Source organism: Thalassophryne amazonica, chromosome 3, assembly GCF_902500255.1.
Source record: "Thalassophryne amazonica chromosome 3, fThaAma1.1, whole genome shotgun sequence".
Taxonomy (NCBI): Eukaryota; Metazoa; Chordata; class Actinopteri; order Batrachoidiformes; family Batrachoididae; genus Thalassophryne; species Thalassophryne amazonica.
Genome location: NC_047105.1, coordinates 39,686,384 through 39,704,546, shown reverse-complemented (window position 1 = coordinate 39,704,546; position 18,163 = coordinate 39,686,384). Strand labels below are relative to the sequence as shown.

Sequence of the window (18,163 nt, the reverse complement as noted above, 5' to 3'; positions counted from 1 at the left end):
ATCACAAAGGCATCTTAGCGGTACCCAAGGTTCCTCCAAAGAGAGCTAGTGGTCACCTTAGGTCACTGCTTAGGCATCATGAGGGCTAATCTACTGCACGGTAGCACCGGGGTCCAAACCGGAGGAGGCTCATGCAGGTGGGCACCTGGATCACTCTTTCCCTGAGCAAAGGTGACCATCTTCCACATTTTTAAGGTCAGGGTCAAACCTTACCCAAACTAACAGTATCTGAGCCACTCTAAACAAGTCTACGTGTGACGAATCAAGAGTTTTTCTTCTCGACAGAATTGATCCTATCCTCCACATTTTACACAGAAAACCGCAGTTTAAAGTCAAAGAAAGGGTAGGTTATTCTGTGCAGCAGTTGCGCTGTGCACTTATTGCAGCACTCGCATTTCAACACGACAGGGTCAGGGTCTCACTGTCTGACCTCCAGTGTCTTATTGACAGATTGCAACTGAGCCTGTAACAGCGTCTTTGGTTTATTTTCACAAAAAACAAAAGTGTGCCTCTGCAAAGTTGTTCCCTTTTCTTCCATCACTGTGGCTAAACAACATTTATCAATTTGTACAGGAGAGAGTGAGGTAAGTTGAGCCAGTGGGTAAGCAGACCCACCTCTTGTATCTAGGTGCACTCACAGAAATATTTAACGCTAACTTTTAAGATTTATGTAATTTTATTACATGACAAATTCCATTTACTTTTTTTTAGATAATTTTAATACAAACCTACCAAATAAACCTTACATGATGCATATTCATTACTGTAATAAATCCTATTTATTTGAAATGCCTAATCCTCAGCTTTATGTATTCAGTATTAATAAAATGTAATTACTCTAAATCAATAATAATGACAGTATTTATTTAAAATCCATAAAGTATATTGTTTGAATTGCATAATAATTATGTTACCTATACAAGATAAATGGCATAGGTAACATAATTATATATAATTATAATTATATAACATATATAATATATATGTTTGTAATTTGCTAATGTATAGAATCATGTGAATCAATTCACTAAAGCAGGGGTGGCCAAGTTCGGTCCTCGAGAGCCACATTCCTGACACTCTTAGTTGTCTCCCTGTTCCAACACACCTGAATCCAATGAAAGGCTCATTAAAAGTCTGCTAACGAGTCTTTCATTGGATTCAGGTGTGTTGGAGCAGGGAGACAACTAAGAGTGTCAGGAAGGTGGCTCTCGAGGACCGAACTTGGCCACCCCTGCACTAAAGATTAGCTTGAATTTCTAAGCTAGCTTGTTTTTTTGTTTTTTTTTCAAAATCGTGGCTATGGGGAAAATTGAGCCAATGGTTCAACTTAACCCCACCATAAGGCACTGAAATGCAGTTAAGTCTCTGACATATAAAATGGTATTTCAGTTGAGTATACTCAACTGGCTTTGTTTTGTTTTTTATATGTTAACCATTGTAGAGAAGGTATCATGTCAAAATCCTACAAGAGGAAAACAAGCTGGGGCTCAGCACCCCTTGAAGGGATGGAGAGAGCAGCCAATGATGTCAAGGGTGGAAAGTCCATCAGATCAGTGGCAAAAGAGAGAAATATTGACAGGTCAACATTGGTTGGTACAGGCCCATTTGCTTAGTGTAGTTCAATACAGTACCATTACTTTTTTAGGTAAAGATTGATTCAAGAATTTTATGCCACACCACCATCTCTCTTGCCATATGCCTGAAGCGACATCTTTAGGAAGGGCTACAGCCTTCAGTAAAAATATAGTTGGGAAGTTCTTTGACAATCTGGCTAACGTGATGGACAGGTAACAGAATTCATACATATAAAAACATTAATAACTATTTATGACGACTACATACAACAGTTAAGTAAATTAACAACAAACTAACGCATGGGTACTTACCAGCTAGAATTACCATGATATAGGCTATTAAGGAATGTGTAATTGCTAATACTTTTGCATTACTTAATGTTTAACTATTCTGATTATCATCATTGCTCTTTTCTTTGTTTTACAGGCATAAATTCCCTCCAAACATGATTTATAATGTTGACGAAACAGGTGTAACAACAGTACAGACACCAAAGCAGGTAGTGGCAGAAAAAGGAAAGAAGTAAGTAGGCGCCATCACATCTGCTGAAAGAGGTGAACTGATGACTGTGGGCTGGGCAGTCAATGCGACTGGTAATGCAGTCCCTCCTATGTTTATGTTCCCAAGGGTTAGATACAAAGGCGACTTCATTACAGGAGCACCTCCAGAATGAATTGGTACCTCTACCAGATCAGGCTGGATCAATGAAGACACCTTCGTTGAGTTCCTTGAACATCTTGTTCAGCAGACCAAGTGCTCCCCTGACCTGCCACTGCTGCTAATCTTGGATAACCATGAAGCCCACATTTCACTGAAGGCTTTGGATATAGTAAAAACAAATGGTATTGTTATGTTCACAATTCCACCCCACACATCCCATCACCTGCAACCTCTGGATAAGAGTGTGTATGGTCCATTTAAAACCTATTACAATCGAGCTCTTGATGGCTGGATGAGATCCAACCCAGGCAAAACAGCCAGCATATACAAAATCTCTGGCTGTGTGAATGATGCTTTCATGTATGCAATGACACCACAGAATATCTCCTCTGGATTCAGATCCACTGGGCTTTTTCCCTTATAACAGGGATGTCTTCTCCGATACAGAGTTTGAGCCATCCATGGTGTCAGACAGGCCCAACCTGGAGCACCAGCCTACAGCTGCAGGTGATGCACCCATGGTTTCAACCTCCCTTTCTGCTGAGGTACCTACACCAGGCCACTGGACATGCATGTGATTCACCATAGCGCGGAACAGCACGCAATAGCGTGGAACATTATTCTTGACTATGTGTAATGGTTCCTGATAATTTGCCAGCAAAATGTGCCATTAATAGTAACGCGTGGTCACCTGACGCCTCTGCCTCAAATCATCACATCTGTGATCAGCGGCCAAGAATGTATACTTCATGGCATTCGTGACTTGTCGTCGTTATGTGTCAATGCAGCATTAGTGTTTGTGACTTACAGACTTGTATGTGCTGGCCAAAGTGTCCTCTTTGAGTGGCTCCAACTTTGGACTCTGAAATAACAAAATATTAGACAGGAGAGAAGATAGATCATTATGGCAGACATAAATAATCTGATATCATGAAGCATCTGTCAAAGAACAAGTTTCATGTTGTTTGTTTTTTCTCCCTTTTGAAAACAGTAATTCACAGAATTCAAAATTATTTTTGAGAACATTAAATCCTTGAATCCCATGAGCTCCTACCCATTGCTGGGCGGTGGGAGGGGGGATTACATTTCCCTAGTCAGTGGCCTGCAGTGTGGCATGGAGACATGGCAGAGGGATGCATGGTGGTGGGCCTGTTGCCCCCTGGTCTCCTTTGAGGGGCAGGAAAGTGGGTTTCAGGTCACCAGGGGGTTATAGCTAGGGTGGTGTACTGTGGGGCTGTGTTCATATTTTGGGGCTAAGTGGCTTTGGTGTGGTGCGCTATTGTCATTCATGTTGACACAGTCTTTTGTTTGTCCACTCTTCTGTCCTTTTTAGTGTCTTTGTGGCTGTCTCGAGCACAGTTTTGGTCTGCACTTTTGTCATCATCACTGATTAATGGCTTTTTTTCTGTCACCCTTTTAATTTATGGAAAACAAAGAAAATGTCCCCTTCCATATTAAAAATTGCATACATTCTTAATGGTATGAGCTGTTGGCGAGTGATACTAAAGTGATATATATATATATATATATATATATATATATATATATACATACATATATATATATATATATATATATACATACATATATATATATATATACATATATATATATATATATATATATATATATATATATACAGACACAGGATTAAAATGAACTCTGGCAGTTCTGCAGTTACACAATTTTAATTTCAGTTTATTTTCATTTATACAACCCCTGGCAAAAATTATGGAATCACCGGCCTCAGAGGATGTTTATTCAGTTGTTTAATTTTGTAGAAAAAAAAGCAGATCACAGACATGACACAAAACTAAAGTCATTTCAAATGGCAACTTTCTGGCTTTAAGAAACACTATAAGAAATCAAGAAAAAAGATTGTGGCAGTCAGTAACGGTTACTTTTTTAGACCAAGCAGAGGAAAAAAATATGGAATCGCTCAATTCTGAGGAAAAAATTATGGAATCACCCTGTAAATTTTCATCCCCCAAATTAACACCTGCATCAAATCAGATCTGTTCATTGACATTGACCCAATGCCATGACATTGACCCTATGTGTCTTTTTGAAAGGAATGTTTTTGCAGTTTTTGCTCTATGGCAAGATGCATTATCATCTTGAAAAATGATTTCATCATCCCCAAACATCCTTTCAATTGTCCAAAATATCAACATAAACTTGTGCATTTATTGATGATGTAATGACAGCCATCTCCCCAGTGCCTTTACCTGACATGCAGCCCCATATCATCAATGACTGTGGAAATTTACATGTTCTCTTCAGGCAGTCATCTTTATAAATCTCATTGGAAAGGCACCAAAAAAAGTTCCAGCATCATCACCTTGCCCAATGCAGATTCGAGATTCATCACTGAATATGACTTTCATCCAGTCATCCACAGTCCACAGTCCTTTTCCTTAGCCCATTGTAACCTTGTTTTTTTTCTGTTTAGGTGTTAATGATGCCTTTCGTTTAGCTTTTCTGTATGTAAATCCCATTTCCTTTAGGCAGTTTCTTACAGTTCGGTCACAGATGTTGATTCCAGTTTCCTCCCATTCGTTCCTCATTTGTTTTGTTGTACATTTTTCGATTTTTGAGACATATTGCTTTAAGTTTTCTGTCTTGACGCTTTGATGTCTTCCTTGGTCTACCAGTATGTTTGCCTTTAACAACCTTCCCATGTTGTTTGTATTTGGTCCAGAGTTTAGACACAGCTGACTGTGAACAACAATCTTTTGCAACATTGCGTGATGATTTACTCTCTTTTAAGAGTTTGATAATCCTCTCCTTTGTTTCAATTGACATCTCTCGTGTTGGAGCCATGATTCATGTCAGTCCACTTGGTGCAACAGCTCTCCAAGGTGTGTTCACTCCTTTTTAGATGCAGACTAACGAGCAGATCTGATATGATGCAGGTGTTAGTTTTGGGGATGAAAATTTACAGGGTGATTCCATAATTTTTTCCTCAGAATTGAGTGATTCCATATTTTTTTCCTCTGCTTGGTCTAAAAAAGTAACCGTTACTGACTGCCACAATCTTTTTTTCTTGATTTCTTATAGTGTTTCTTAAAGCCAGAAAGTTGCCATTTGAAATGACTTTAGTTTTGTGTCATGTCTGTGATCTGCTTTTTTTCTACAAAATTAAACAACTGAATGAACATCCTCCAAGGCCGGTGATTCCATAATTTTTGCCAGGGGTTGTATAGCGCCAAATCACAACAATGTTGCCTCAAGGTGCTTCACACAAGTAATGTCTAACCTTACTAACCCCTAGAGAAACCACACAGATGACAGTGGTAAGAAAAAAGTCCCTCTGATGATCTGAGGAAGAAACCTCAAGCAGACCAGACTCAAAGGGGCGACCCTGTACTTGGGCCATGCTACTGACACAATAGACAATACAGGAAATTATACAGGACATTTTGGGAGCATTTGGGAGTCCAAGCTGGTGCACAAGACAGGAGGCCTGCAGAAGAAAAACACCCACACCCACAATATTTTGAAAAGTAAATCAGTTGTAGCCTTTATCAGTTGTAGCCGGCTTGCCTCTACTGGTGGTTGGCTCTCACTGCGGTATTGTATCACTTCCTGTTCCGGAGCACAGCGGTGTTTTTCTGTATCTGTTAGCTGTTTAATCTGCGCAGTTAGATTGATCTAGTTATCTAGATTACGATTTGTTTCCCAGTGTAATCTTCACGTGCCTTAACTAAAGCACTCCTTCTGCTGAATCACCTCTAAATTATTTACACATTATTCACTTTACGTGTTTTTAGGAATCCGCTAGCTTAGCACAGCTACTAGCTCTTAGCCGATTTAGCATGGTGGCTTCTCCTGTCTCCCCCGCACTTTTCTGCTCTGGGTGTGAAATGTTTAGTTATTCCTTGGCCTCCTTTAGCAGTAACGGTACTTGTAATAAGTGTAGCTTATTCGTAGCTTTGGAGGCCAGGCTGGGCGAATTGGAGACTCGGCTCCGCACCGTGGAAAATTCTACAGCTAGCCAGGCCCCTGTAGTTGGTGCGGACCAAGGTAGCTTAGCCGCCGTTAGTTCCCCTCTGGCAGATCTCGAGCAGCCGGGAAAGCAGGCCGACTGGGTGACTGTGAGGAGGAAGCGTAGCCCTAAACAGAAGCCCTGTGTACACCGCCAACCCGTTCACATTTCTAACCGTTTTTCCCCACTCGACGACACACCCGCTGAGGATCAAACTCTGGTTATTGGCGACTCTGTTTTGAGAAATGTGAAGTTAGCGACACCAGCAACCATAGTCAATTGTCTTCCGGGGGCCAGAGCAGGCGACATTGAAGGAAATTTGAAACTGCTGGCTAAGGCTAAGCGTAAATTTGGTAAGATTGTAATTCACGTCGGCAGTAATGACACCCGGTTACGCCAATCGGAGGTCACTAAAATTAACATTAAATCGGTGTGTAACTTTGCAAAAACAATGTCGGACTCTGTAGTTTTCTCTGGGCCCCTCCCCAATCGGACCGGGAGTGACATGTTTAGCCGCATGTTCTCCTTGAATTGCTGGCTGTCTGAGTGGTGTCCAAAAAATGAGGTGGGCTTCATAGATAATTGGCTTCTGGGGAAAATCTGGTCTTGTTAGGAGAGACGGCATCCATCCCACTTTGGATGGAGCAGCTCTCATTTCTAGAAATCTGGCCAATTTTCTTAAATCGTCCAAACCGTGACTATCCAGGGTTGGGACCAGGAAGCAGAGTTGTAGTCTTACACACCTCTCTGCAGCTTCTCTCCCCCTGCCATCCGCTCATTACCCCATCCCCGTAGAGACGGTGTCTGCTCCCAGACCACCAATAACCAGCAAAAATCTATTTAAGCATAAAAATTCAAAAAGAAAAAATAATATAGCACCTTCAACTGCACCACAGACTAAAACAGTTAAATGTGGTCTATTAAACATTAGGTCTCTCTCTTCTAAGTCCCTGTTGGTAAATGATATAATAATTGATCAACATATTGATTTATTCTGCCTTACAGAAACCTGGTTACAGCAGGATGAATATGTTAGTTTAAATGAGTCAACACCCCCGAGTCACACTAACTGTCAGAATGCTCGTAGCACGGGCCGGGGCGGAGGATTAGCAGCAATCTTCCATTCCAGCTTATTAATTAATCCAAAACCCAGACAGAGCTTTAATTCATTTGAAAACTTGACTCTTAGTCTTGTCCATCCAAATTGAAGTCCCAAAAACCAGTTTTATTTGTCATTATCTATCGTCCACCTGGTCGTTACTGTGAGTTTCTCTGTGAATTTTCAGACCTTTTGTCTGACTTAGTGCTTAGCTCAGATAAGATAATTATAGTGGGCGATTTTAACATCCACACAGATGCTGAGAATGACAGCCTCAACACTGCATTTAATCTATTATTAGACTCTACTGGCTTTGCTCAAAATGTAAATGAGTCCACCCACCACTTTAATCATATCTTAGATCTTGTTCTGACTTATGGTATGGAAATAGAAGACTTAACAGTATTCCCTGAAAACTCCCTTCTGTCTGATCATTTCTTAATAACATTTACATTTATCTATATTTACATTTATCTATCCATGAAGCCAGAGGACACACACCAATTAGCTAAACTGCAGGATTGTTTTACAGACATAAAGACATGGATGACCTCTAATTTTCTGCTTTTAAACTCAGATAAAACTGAAGTTATTGTACTTGGCCCCACAAATCTTAGAAACATGGTGTCTAACCAGATCCTTACTCTGGATGGCATTACGCTGACCTCTAGTAATACTGTGAGAAATCTTGGAGTCATTTTTGATCAGGATATGTCATTCAAAGCGCATATTAAACAAATATGTAGGACTGTTTTTTTGCATTTACGCAATATCTCTAAAATTAGAAAGGTCTTGTCTCAGAGTGATGCTGAAAAACTAATTCATGCATTTATTTCCTCTAGGCTGGACTATTGTAATTCATTATTATCAGGTTGTCCTAAAAGTTCCCTAAAAAGCCTTCAGTTAATTCAGAATGCTGCAGCTAGAGTACTAATGGGGACTAGAAGGAGAGAGCATATCTCACCCATATTGGCCTCTCTTCATTGGCTTCCTGTTAATTCTAGAATAGAATTTAAAATTCTTCTTCTTACTTATAAGGTTTTGAATAATCAGGTCCCATCTTATCTTAGGGACCTCGTAGTACCATATCTCAGACTGCAGGCTTACTTATCAGAATTTTTTCAGAAGCTGTTAGAGACTGGCACCTGGAAACCATTTGAAAAATTTATCTGGCTTTCGGTGAAAATTTTACGGGCTTCACAGAGAATAAGGTCTGTTACTACAGCTTTAAGGACAGCTTTAAGGACCCCTTTAAGGACCCCTTTAAGGACCCCTTTAAGGACGCTCGGCGCGCCACGCTCTGAGCTGCGATGACGCGGCACAAGCCACCGGACCATTTCTAAACGGATGGCTCTGTGGATACGAGACCACCTGGGCTCTTTCTCTGGTTATCACAAGAGCTGGACATCAGCCATTTTCTGGCAGATTTCACTTTTAACAAGAGATTTTGTCATGGAAAGCCGCGCGGAGGCTTCGCGCGTAAAGACCGATTCGCTTTGGAAGCGAGACAAAGGAACACCTCCGTTTCGGCGTGTCAGAGGACAAGTTTGGACATGTCTATCTCGGCTTTCAATGTTTACCAGTCCAGTAAGTATCAGTGAAATTGTGGAGAGCTGGACATGTCCAAACTTGTCCTCTGACACGCCGAAACGGAGATGTTCCTTTGTCTCGCTTCCAAAGCGAATCGGTCGTTATGCATGAAGCCTCCGCTTGGCTTTCCATGACAAAATCTCTTGTTAAAAGTGAAATCTGCCGGAAAATGGCTGATGTCCAGCTCTTGTGATAACCAGAGAAAGAGCACACGACGCTCTCGTATCCACAGAGCCATCCGTTTAGAAATTGTCCGGTGGCTTGTTCCGCGTCGTCGCAGCTCGGAGCGCGACGTGCCGTGCGTCCTTAAAGGGGTCCTTAAAGCTGTAGTAACAGACCTTATTCTCTGTGAAGCCCGTAAAATTTTCACCGAAAGCCAGATAAATTTTTCGAATGGTTTGCAGGTGCTTGTCTCTAACAGCTTCTGAAAAAATTCTGATGGAAAAAAAGTCCTTTTCATTCCGCCATTTCCAGACAATGAAAATTCGACGAGGGGGCGGGATCACTCCTTCCCAAGGCGTGCTCACAGGCGAATAACGTCACCGACAGGCGTGGAAAAACTCATGCATGCGCACGAGGGTTCAAGCATGTCTGACGTAAAAACATATGAGTAAAATCCATACAGTTTTTGAAAAAAATAAAAAGGACCGTTACTTTATTGACAGACCTCGTATAGTATATATGTCCAACCTGCGCACGATGCCGTGCGAATGTTGTAAACATGATCAGTTGACAATGTGACCTTATCTTACCCGCCGTTCGAATGGGTTTCTGGCACGGGCTGCACGCGAACGTGGTGTACATGTGCTGTGCACAAATGGTTGTGGTAACAGCTGTACAAGGCATTCGAGGAGGCTCGGAATTTTCACAGTTAGTGTACGAATCCTCCTTCGTGTGCCATTCAGCCTCAATTGTGTTGTGTGAAGGGGCCCTAAAGAACAAGAGCAATCGTTTATTTTTGTCCTCATCAAAATATTTTGCTGTGTTTTTTAAATCAGTATAATTATATTGGTTTTGCACATTTGAATCTGTAGGACCCGAATTTCTTTGTACGTTTTAATTACTCAATGGCTTTGTTTTAATCTTGACAGAATACTGAAATAACAGAGGGTTGCTTTTGCACATTATAGTTATAAATGTTATTGTAATGTTGTTATTATGTCAGGAGGTGGAAAATGTTATATTTGTTTGGGTGATCTGCTACATTTTTTTTGTTTGTTTTGTTTTTGTTATTATTTTCCCAAAGCTCATTTTGTGAGACAAATTACAAAAAGGTGGCAAAGGTCCCAATAATTCACTCAATACTTTGGGGAAATGTCACATCAGAGCACAGTTTTGATGACATGAAGTGAATAGGTGCATCCAAGGTGTAAAAAATATTATTTACTTAGGAAATCGCTTTTTTTTTCCAGTCAGTGAAAGTGTAGACATAATGTTATACAAATACATACTAAATGTTACATTACAGAATCAGAATATTGTGTAAAGGTCAGAGTCCCTGCTGTGTATGTTTGAGACAAAATTTTTTTAAAGTTGCATTCAAGGGACATCGTGAGTGTGGGAGAGACAGATAAGATACGTAACGAGATACACTTCAGAACATCCTCAAGGTTATGAATTTCTGCGATATTACACATTGAGTCCCTCTGCAAGGACAAACTGGGAAATGGAAACAGGAGGAGGGGTGGGAAAAATGCTTTGAGAAACACTGAAATGAAGGATGGCGTCAAGAGATTTCAAATAACAGAGGTTAATAAAGGTGAACGGAAAGAGGCAGCGAAGGAGATGAAGCAGAAGATGTGGCAGAAGAGCGTGAAAGAGGCTTTGAGGTGGAGTGGAGACAAAGGGTCATGTGAAACACACAGAGACAAATGACTTTGTGATGATTTTGTGTGCAGATGTGCAGCACTGTTAACACACACCGTGCATGGTTTGTGCTTTTTAATCACAAACAGAATTATGTACAAGGATGCCGCCCTCAATGTAACGTCACGAATGGTTCATAACGGACTGAACATCCACATTAATTCTGACATTTTCCACATCGGCTGTGTATGAAATAAAACATGCTAACCCGACGCCCCGCATGTAATTAAAGAAAATGACATCGAGCCACATTCAGTTGTCCAATCAGCTCTACAATGTGCATTGAAACAGGAGAATTGTTCAACCACTCTTATAAAGTGATTAAGTGACAATACTCAAATGAAGTACTGTGATCCAAATGAACTTAAATCATATTCATGCCAACTCTTAATTTGGACAAACATTTATTTGAGTGTAACAAATTGAAGCAATTTAATTAAGTTTTCTTTTTTATTCAGCGTAAGTACGCCAACAAATGACTCACTGGATGAACACAATTCAATTTTGTGCAGGATTTGCATCCAAACAAATGTGTAGCCCTAACTTAACAGCCACACAAAATTAAGGGCCCCTTCACACATAGTACGAATAGGTACAAATCAGGGCGACTCACAGCGGAACAGTTCATATGAGCGAACCACGAAAACATTGTGCACGATCCCAGTGTGACAGTGTTGTGCATGCGACGGTATTGTGCACACAATGGTGTCATGCAAGCAGGAACACAGTGCGAGCAACTGCACCACATCGCACAACTGATGTGGAGAAAAATAAATAAAAACCAGCTGTATAATTAGTGAATATCACTGGGTTGATATAAATAATAAATAAGAGGAGATGCAATACAGAACCCCACGGTTAAATAACCATGGTTAATTAAAAAATAAATGCCACTCACTCGATTCAAACCTGTAAGCTCTGATTACCAGACAGAAACTTTACCACTGCACTACCATCACTGTCTTATAATAGGAGAGTGAAATGGCTAAAATCAACAAGCAGATAAACATATTTAAAAAAAAAATAAGAGAAAAAAGCGCTCTGATAACTGACCAAATGGCATTTGTTCAGTGTATTTCTGCTGATACGTGAAGTATTTGTCGCACTGTTGCATTGTCCCGTGGCACAGCCCTCACAGCCTGACACGCGTGTGGTGTCAGACAGACGTAACATTCAGATCATCTGCTGCGTGTCCACATGAACTGATGGTCCATTTCCCCAGCCCATCGCAAAAGCGATATATGCTTTTATGTATTTCCACGTGATGACAGCAAGCACACACATGCGTGTCCGTCAAAACACGGGACGTGTTTTGCAGCTGTGACGTCCAGGACCAGATATGTCTCAACAGTTTTTGGCAGCCAGCCACGCCCCCGTCCGTTCAGCACACAGACCAAGGTGTCACTCTGTGATCAGATGAGAGGCGCCTCGCCTGTGGAAGGCATGCGAAGCACACGCACACATGTTGGGGGAGCAGGGGGTGAGGCAGGGGGTGAGGCAGGGGGGAGCGCGAAACACACGCACCCATGTGTTGTGGGGGGGGGGCTGACACTCTGACACGCCACATGTGCACTTGGCAACTCCACAGTCATGGGGCACTTAGACAAATTTCACATCCAGCTTGAAAGTGATCAACCACTGACTGTTTTCATGCTAATACTGCAAATGGCCACACATTTTCTAAGTGCCACACGAGTGGTGTTAGATGTTCGTGCATGTCACCTGGAATTTGGGCGACACCTGCCGCGAGACGGTTCAGTGGGCTCTCACAGCGCACACTCTGTCTTTCAGCTGCTGGTGTGCGCAAATAGTTGTAGCAACAGGTGTACGAAATTTGTGACCAAATATTTGAATTTGGTCACAAATTTCAGTGGTAGAAGGGCTCCAACTAGGTTTGCCATTTTTCAGAAATGAAAATAAAGGAAGCCCACCACGGCTCTTCAGGGCCACTACCACCACCCAAGGAGTGGTATATTTAATTGTGAAAATAGCATTTACTCATACTTAAAGCTTTACGTGCTTTATTAACACGAATCAATGTCAATGATAGACTGTGCAGTCACTGACGTGCAATAATAAACATAAATATTAAGGAAAACAGACCAATAATTTTAATCTTTAAAGCGAAAGAGGAAATAAAAAATAAAAATACTTGTTAAACAGTTCTTGTTATTGTGTGACTGGTCTTACATTTTATTTGTGGTTATTTAGGACCTAATGTGAAATAAAGTTGATGTCTGTCTACTCACATTTATTTGACCTTTGACACTCAATTAACTATCATGAAAACACTGTAGTTCACATCAGAGGGTCACAGAAACATCTCAGACCTGACACTCCAGCTTGTCCAGCAGCTCCTGCAGCCTGTTGATCTGAGAGCACCACTTCTCTCCGTCTTTCACGTTCACACCTAAAGACCACGAAATTCAAAACCATCACACTCGGAACCACTTCTGAAGTTCTTTGAAACTAAACAAATGTACAAAATTATCTGCTTGCAAAAGTGGTGCGATGTTAATTTGCACTACTTCACAGTGGATTGACAAAAAGAAAGGATGAGCTGCTGACAAAGTCTTGTCAAACTAATAAACTTTATGTGAGGTGTATTTGTCAAACTGGTTTGTATGAAATAAATAGGATTTTTTTTATATATACAAATACATAAGCCTGGTTATTATGTATTCAAAACACTGGGTTTATTAATTTTTTGTAATACTTTATTTGATCTCTGGTCTGCTTGAGGTTTCTTCCTCAAAAAAAGTGTTTCCTTACCACTGCTGCCTCTGTGCTTGCTCAGGGGCGTTGGTTTGACCTTAAGGCACCTTGACACTTACACGAAGTTGATCCCGGCACTGCCGCACAATTCATCAATTCATCAGCTTTGACCTGCCTTTGTCCCTCTTGATGCCATGTTTTGTCCCGCTTGACGCCACACTATATCTCAAAGGTAATTATTTACTATATATATACTCAACAAAAATATAAACGCAACACTTTTGGTTTTGCTCCCATGTATGAGATGAACTCAAAGATCTAAAACTTTTTCCACATACACAATATCACCATTTCCCTCAAATATTGTTCACAAACCAGTCGAAATCTGTGATAGTGAGCACTTCTCCTTTGCTGAGATAATCCATCCCACCTCACAGGTGTGCCATACCAAGATGCTGATTAGACACCATGATTAGTGCACAGGTGTGCCTTAGACTGCCCACAATAAAAGGCCACTCTGAAAGGTGCAGTTTTGTTTTATTGGGGGGGATACCAGTCAGTATCTGGTGTGACCACCATTTGCCTCATGCAGTGCAACACATCTCCTTCGCATCATCCGTGAAGAGAACACCTCTCCAACGTGCCAAACGCCAGCGAATGTGAGCATTTGCCCACTCAAGTCAGTTATGACGACGAACTGGAGTCAGGTCGAGACCCCGATGAGGACGACGAGCATGCAGATGAGCTTCCCTGAGACGGTTTCTGACAGTTTGTGCAGAAATTCTTTGGTTATGCAAACCGATTGTTTCAGCAGCTGTCCGAGTGGCTGGTCTCAGACGATCTTGGAGGTGAACATGCTGGATGTGGAGGTCCTGGGCTGGTGTGGTTACACATGGTCTGTGGTTGTGAGGCTGGTTGGATGTACTACCAAATTCTCTGAAACGCCTTTGGAGACGGCTTATGGTAGAGAAATGAACATTCAATACACGAGCAACAGCTCTGGTTGACATTCCTGCTGTCAGCATGCCAATTGCACGCTCCCTCAAATCTTGCAACATCTGTGGCATTGTGCTGTGTGATAAAACTGCACCTTTCAGAGTGGCCTTTTATTGTGGACAGTCTAAGGCACACCTGTGCACTAATCATGGTGTCTAATCAGCATCTTGGTATGGCACACCTGTGAGGTGGGATGGATTATCTCAGCAAAGGAGAAGTGCTCACTATCACAGATTTCAACTGGTTTGTGAACAATATTTGAGGGAAATGGTGATATTGTGTATGTGGAAAAAGTTTAGGATCTTTGAGTTCATCTCATACAAAATGGGAGCAAAACCAAAAGTGTTGCGTTTATATTTTTGTTGAGTGTTTATTGTAGATGTAACATCTCGTCATAATCGTTCAGATGCGCTATGCGCAATAAGACGCATTGACATGCAGTGACACAATGTTTTCGAATAGGTTGTGCAATGTTCACAACTAGTTCACAAAATGAATGCGTGCCAGAAGTTTTGAACATTTCAAAAGTTTCTTTGCACACTGGCACACAGCCGCGCACAGCTCAAACACAGTTTACGACGAGTTTAGTCACTGACATGCCAGATTGCGTGCCAGAGCGGAGATCAAATTCGTGGAAGTGTCAAGGTGCCTTTATTTTTGTGAAGAGCCTTGGGGTGACTTATGTTGTGATTTGGCACTATATAATTAAATTGAATCAATTTAAATAGAATTATTAATACTACTACTTGATTCTCATTCTTGCTTCACTCACATCTGACTGACAAATACACCTCGCATTAAGTTGACTGATTTATGTTACAAATATGCAATCCACATGGATGGTAATCATATGATTACCATGCATCCATTTATAATGCACTGCATGGCTTTAGGGTCATAACTGAATATCCCCGAGCATGCAAGCAGTATGCCTTATTTGGTCCAGATGTTTTGATTTTTCTGGTTATTCCTAACCAAAACAGCAGGTGTGAAAGCTGCCTCAGACCAAAGTCCAGACCAAAGAACCAAAATTTGGTTTGACCAAAATAGGTGGTTTCTATCTGGATCACACTGGTCCATGTTCTGGTGTGTTGGCAGTGTGGAAACACATTTTGGATAGTTCTCACTTTCAGACAAATTACAGGAAGGAGGCAGGTTACTGTTACACATGAAACAGTAGGTGAAGAAAAGAAATGGAAAATAACTTAATTTATCTGATTAAATCTGGGTGACTCGCTGCGCTGCTGTCCTTATTTTAAAGGTAAAATAACATCTGTTTTGTGTGTTGCTGAGGCAGGTGGTAAAAACTGAAAAATATTTCATGTTTGACAGCAAGTGGAAAATGTGTGAATTCAGTGGGAACGTTATGATACTACAGACCTGGGACCAGGAGTTCAGATTAAAAGTGTGACACTGGCCACTGATTGCATGCAAAAGCAACTAGTGATTATGTATCACATTTTGGTGAGGCGATCACCTGTGGCTGACTAATTTCAACCCTAAACGTAACCCTATGCTAACCATAACCTCAAATGCCATCCGCCCTTATCACCCCAAATTTACCATCACAAAATTTTTTCATGATACCATCATGAAAATCGGCTATTTCATGACGGTATCCCAAACTAACAGACTCAATCTGTTTTTGTGATGCCATGACAAACTTGCCATGAGATTGGGTGTGGGGAGACACAGCCTACATAGATGATGACGTAAGGTTATAACGTCATGGAAAGTTCCTTAGTCTGACCGCAAGATCGCGGAATGAAATTAAACTCGCCGTACAAAAACATGAACTGTGGTTCAGACCTTCTTCCAGAATTTCATGTGTGAAAATGCATTGAGTCTCTTTGAGTAACTATTCATTTAACGCAATGTGATTCTAGCAGTTCCCAACGATCACCAGAAGAACCATTGAATCAAAGATACCCGGTTGTCACCATAGGTCGCTGGTTAGGGTCCAAGTCTCACAGCCGTACAGTAAGACGGGAAGCCCCAGGACCTTAAAGATTTCATTTTTCTTCAAAGATATCAGCATCATCATACACGTCTGTTTAGATTCCATGAACGGTTTGCAGTGGTCGTATGGAGGTTGAAAGACTGATGATTGACATTTGGTGATAACTCTATTGTGTAACTCAGACTCTGAGCCACATGATGATTTGAAAGGGACAAAATACACAAGACACTGGACCACATGTCGCTTGTTCAGGAGGTTTGGTTCCAATGTGCTGATATTAATAGAAACATTAATTGTTGAATAATTCATGATTAGTTTGAGGCTTTTCTTGGGATTTTTTTTTAGAATGATACATAAAATCATATTCTTCATGTCATTATTTTGACTAAAATGTAACATTTGTCTTACCTGTATTCAGAATCTCGGAGGGATGCTCTGGTGAGGAATTACACAGGCTATTATGGACCCTGCCATCACACCGCCTGCCATTTCTCTGCACCTCTGTCAGCTCTTGCGTCTTTTCCTCTCTCCTGTCATGGCAGCAGCACAGACCCAGCGAGACAAACATCAGAGAGAAAGACAGTAACTGTCAGAGCAGTATGGGGAAAAAGTCAAATAAAAAGCTGTGGCAGACAGAGTTAGTCACAGGGGAGATAAAGGAAACTAAAAATAAGGCAGGATAGAAAAAGACTGGGAGGAGAGGGGCTACGGCTCATACATATCAAACTTAAGGCTCAGAAGACAGAGCAGTCCTCAATATTTGGTCCATCCATAAATCATATGTAGCCCATGAGTATTTGCTGTATTTATATTAACTGTATACAGTGGCTTGCAAAAGTATTCAGCCCCTTGGTATTTCACGCATTTTAATTTGTTTATGGCATTTCAGATACAAAAGGTAAATCAGCCTTCTCACTATAAAAATTTCTAAAATTATTTTTCTTAGACTCAAAGTGAAAGTAAAGCTCTACAACTTGATATAAAGTAATTAAAAATATAAAATCCAAGATGATGGATTGCATAAGTAATCAGCCCCTTTGGTATAATACCTGTAAATAATCAGTTTTATTGCCGGTTTTCTTCAGACAAGTTAGGGGATGGACACATGAACATTTCTAAGTCACTGAATATGTCTTGAATTTTATTTACATTAGTTATGAAGAAATACAAACAGTATGGCACTCTATGGTAAATCTGTGTGGAGTAGACAGTTCTCAAAAATTGAGTGTGTGCAAGAAGGAGAAGAGTGAGGAAAACCACCAAGACACCCAGACAACCCAGAAGAAGTTACAGGCTTCTCTGGCTGTGATTGGAGAAATTGTGCATAGTGCATGTTTGCATTTTGTATCCCCAGTTATACAGCTTCATGATGAAGTGGTACAGAGGAGGGTTTTACTAAAAAGAAGACCTGAAAGTTCAGCTTCAATTTGCCAGAAGGTACATCTGAGATGCAAGCCTGGATTTGATGTTTTGGTGAAAGAAATGAAAAATTAGAGAGGAAAATAAAATTCCTCTCAAATTATAACGAGTCCCTCAGTTTAAACAGATCCAAGACATGCTGTGGCAGCAGTTTAATTTTAACTTTATACATAATTTGTATTGTAATGTAATCAACCAAGTCCAAGAATTTTAGAATATGTAAATAGGCAAACAATGGATTCGTTTCATGTATCCATCCCCTAACTTGTCTGAAGAAAAGTGGCAATAAAACTGA

At 40.8% G+C, this 18,163-nt stretch overlaps 1 protein-coding gene across 1 annotated transcript in view; it reads right to left on the bottom strand.

Moving 5' to 3' along the window:
* The window catches only part of necab3 (N-terminal EF-hand calcium binding protein 3), a 155,758-nt gene that overhangs the window by 27,390 nt on the left and 110,205 nt on the right, over positions 1-18,163 (bottom strand). Inside the window, exons 7-9 of the mRNA XM_034166078.1 lie at positions 16,858-16,979; positions 13,109-13,188; positions 3,044-3,097 (exon numbers count right to left, since the gene is read on the bottom strand). Coding sequence (XP_034021969.1) covers positions 3,044-3,097; positions 13,109-13,188; positions 16,858-16,979 — 256 coding nt within the window. The remainder of the gene's footprint in view (positions 1-3,043; positions 3,098-13,108; positions 13,189-16,857; positions 16,980-18,163) is intronic.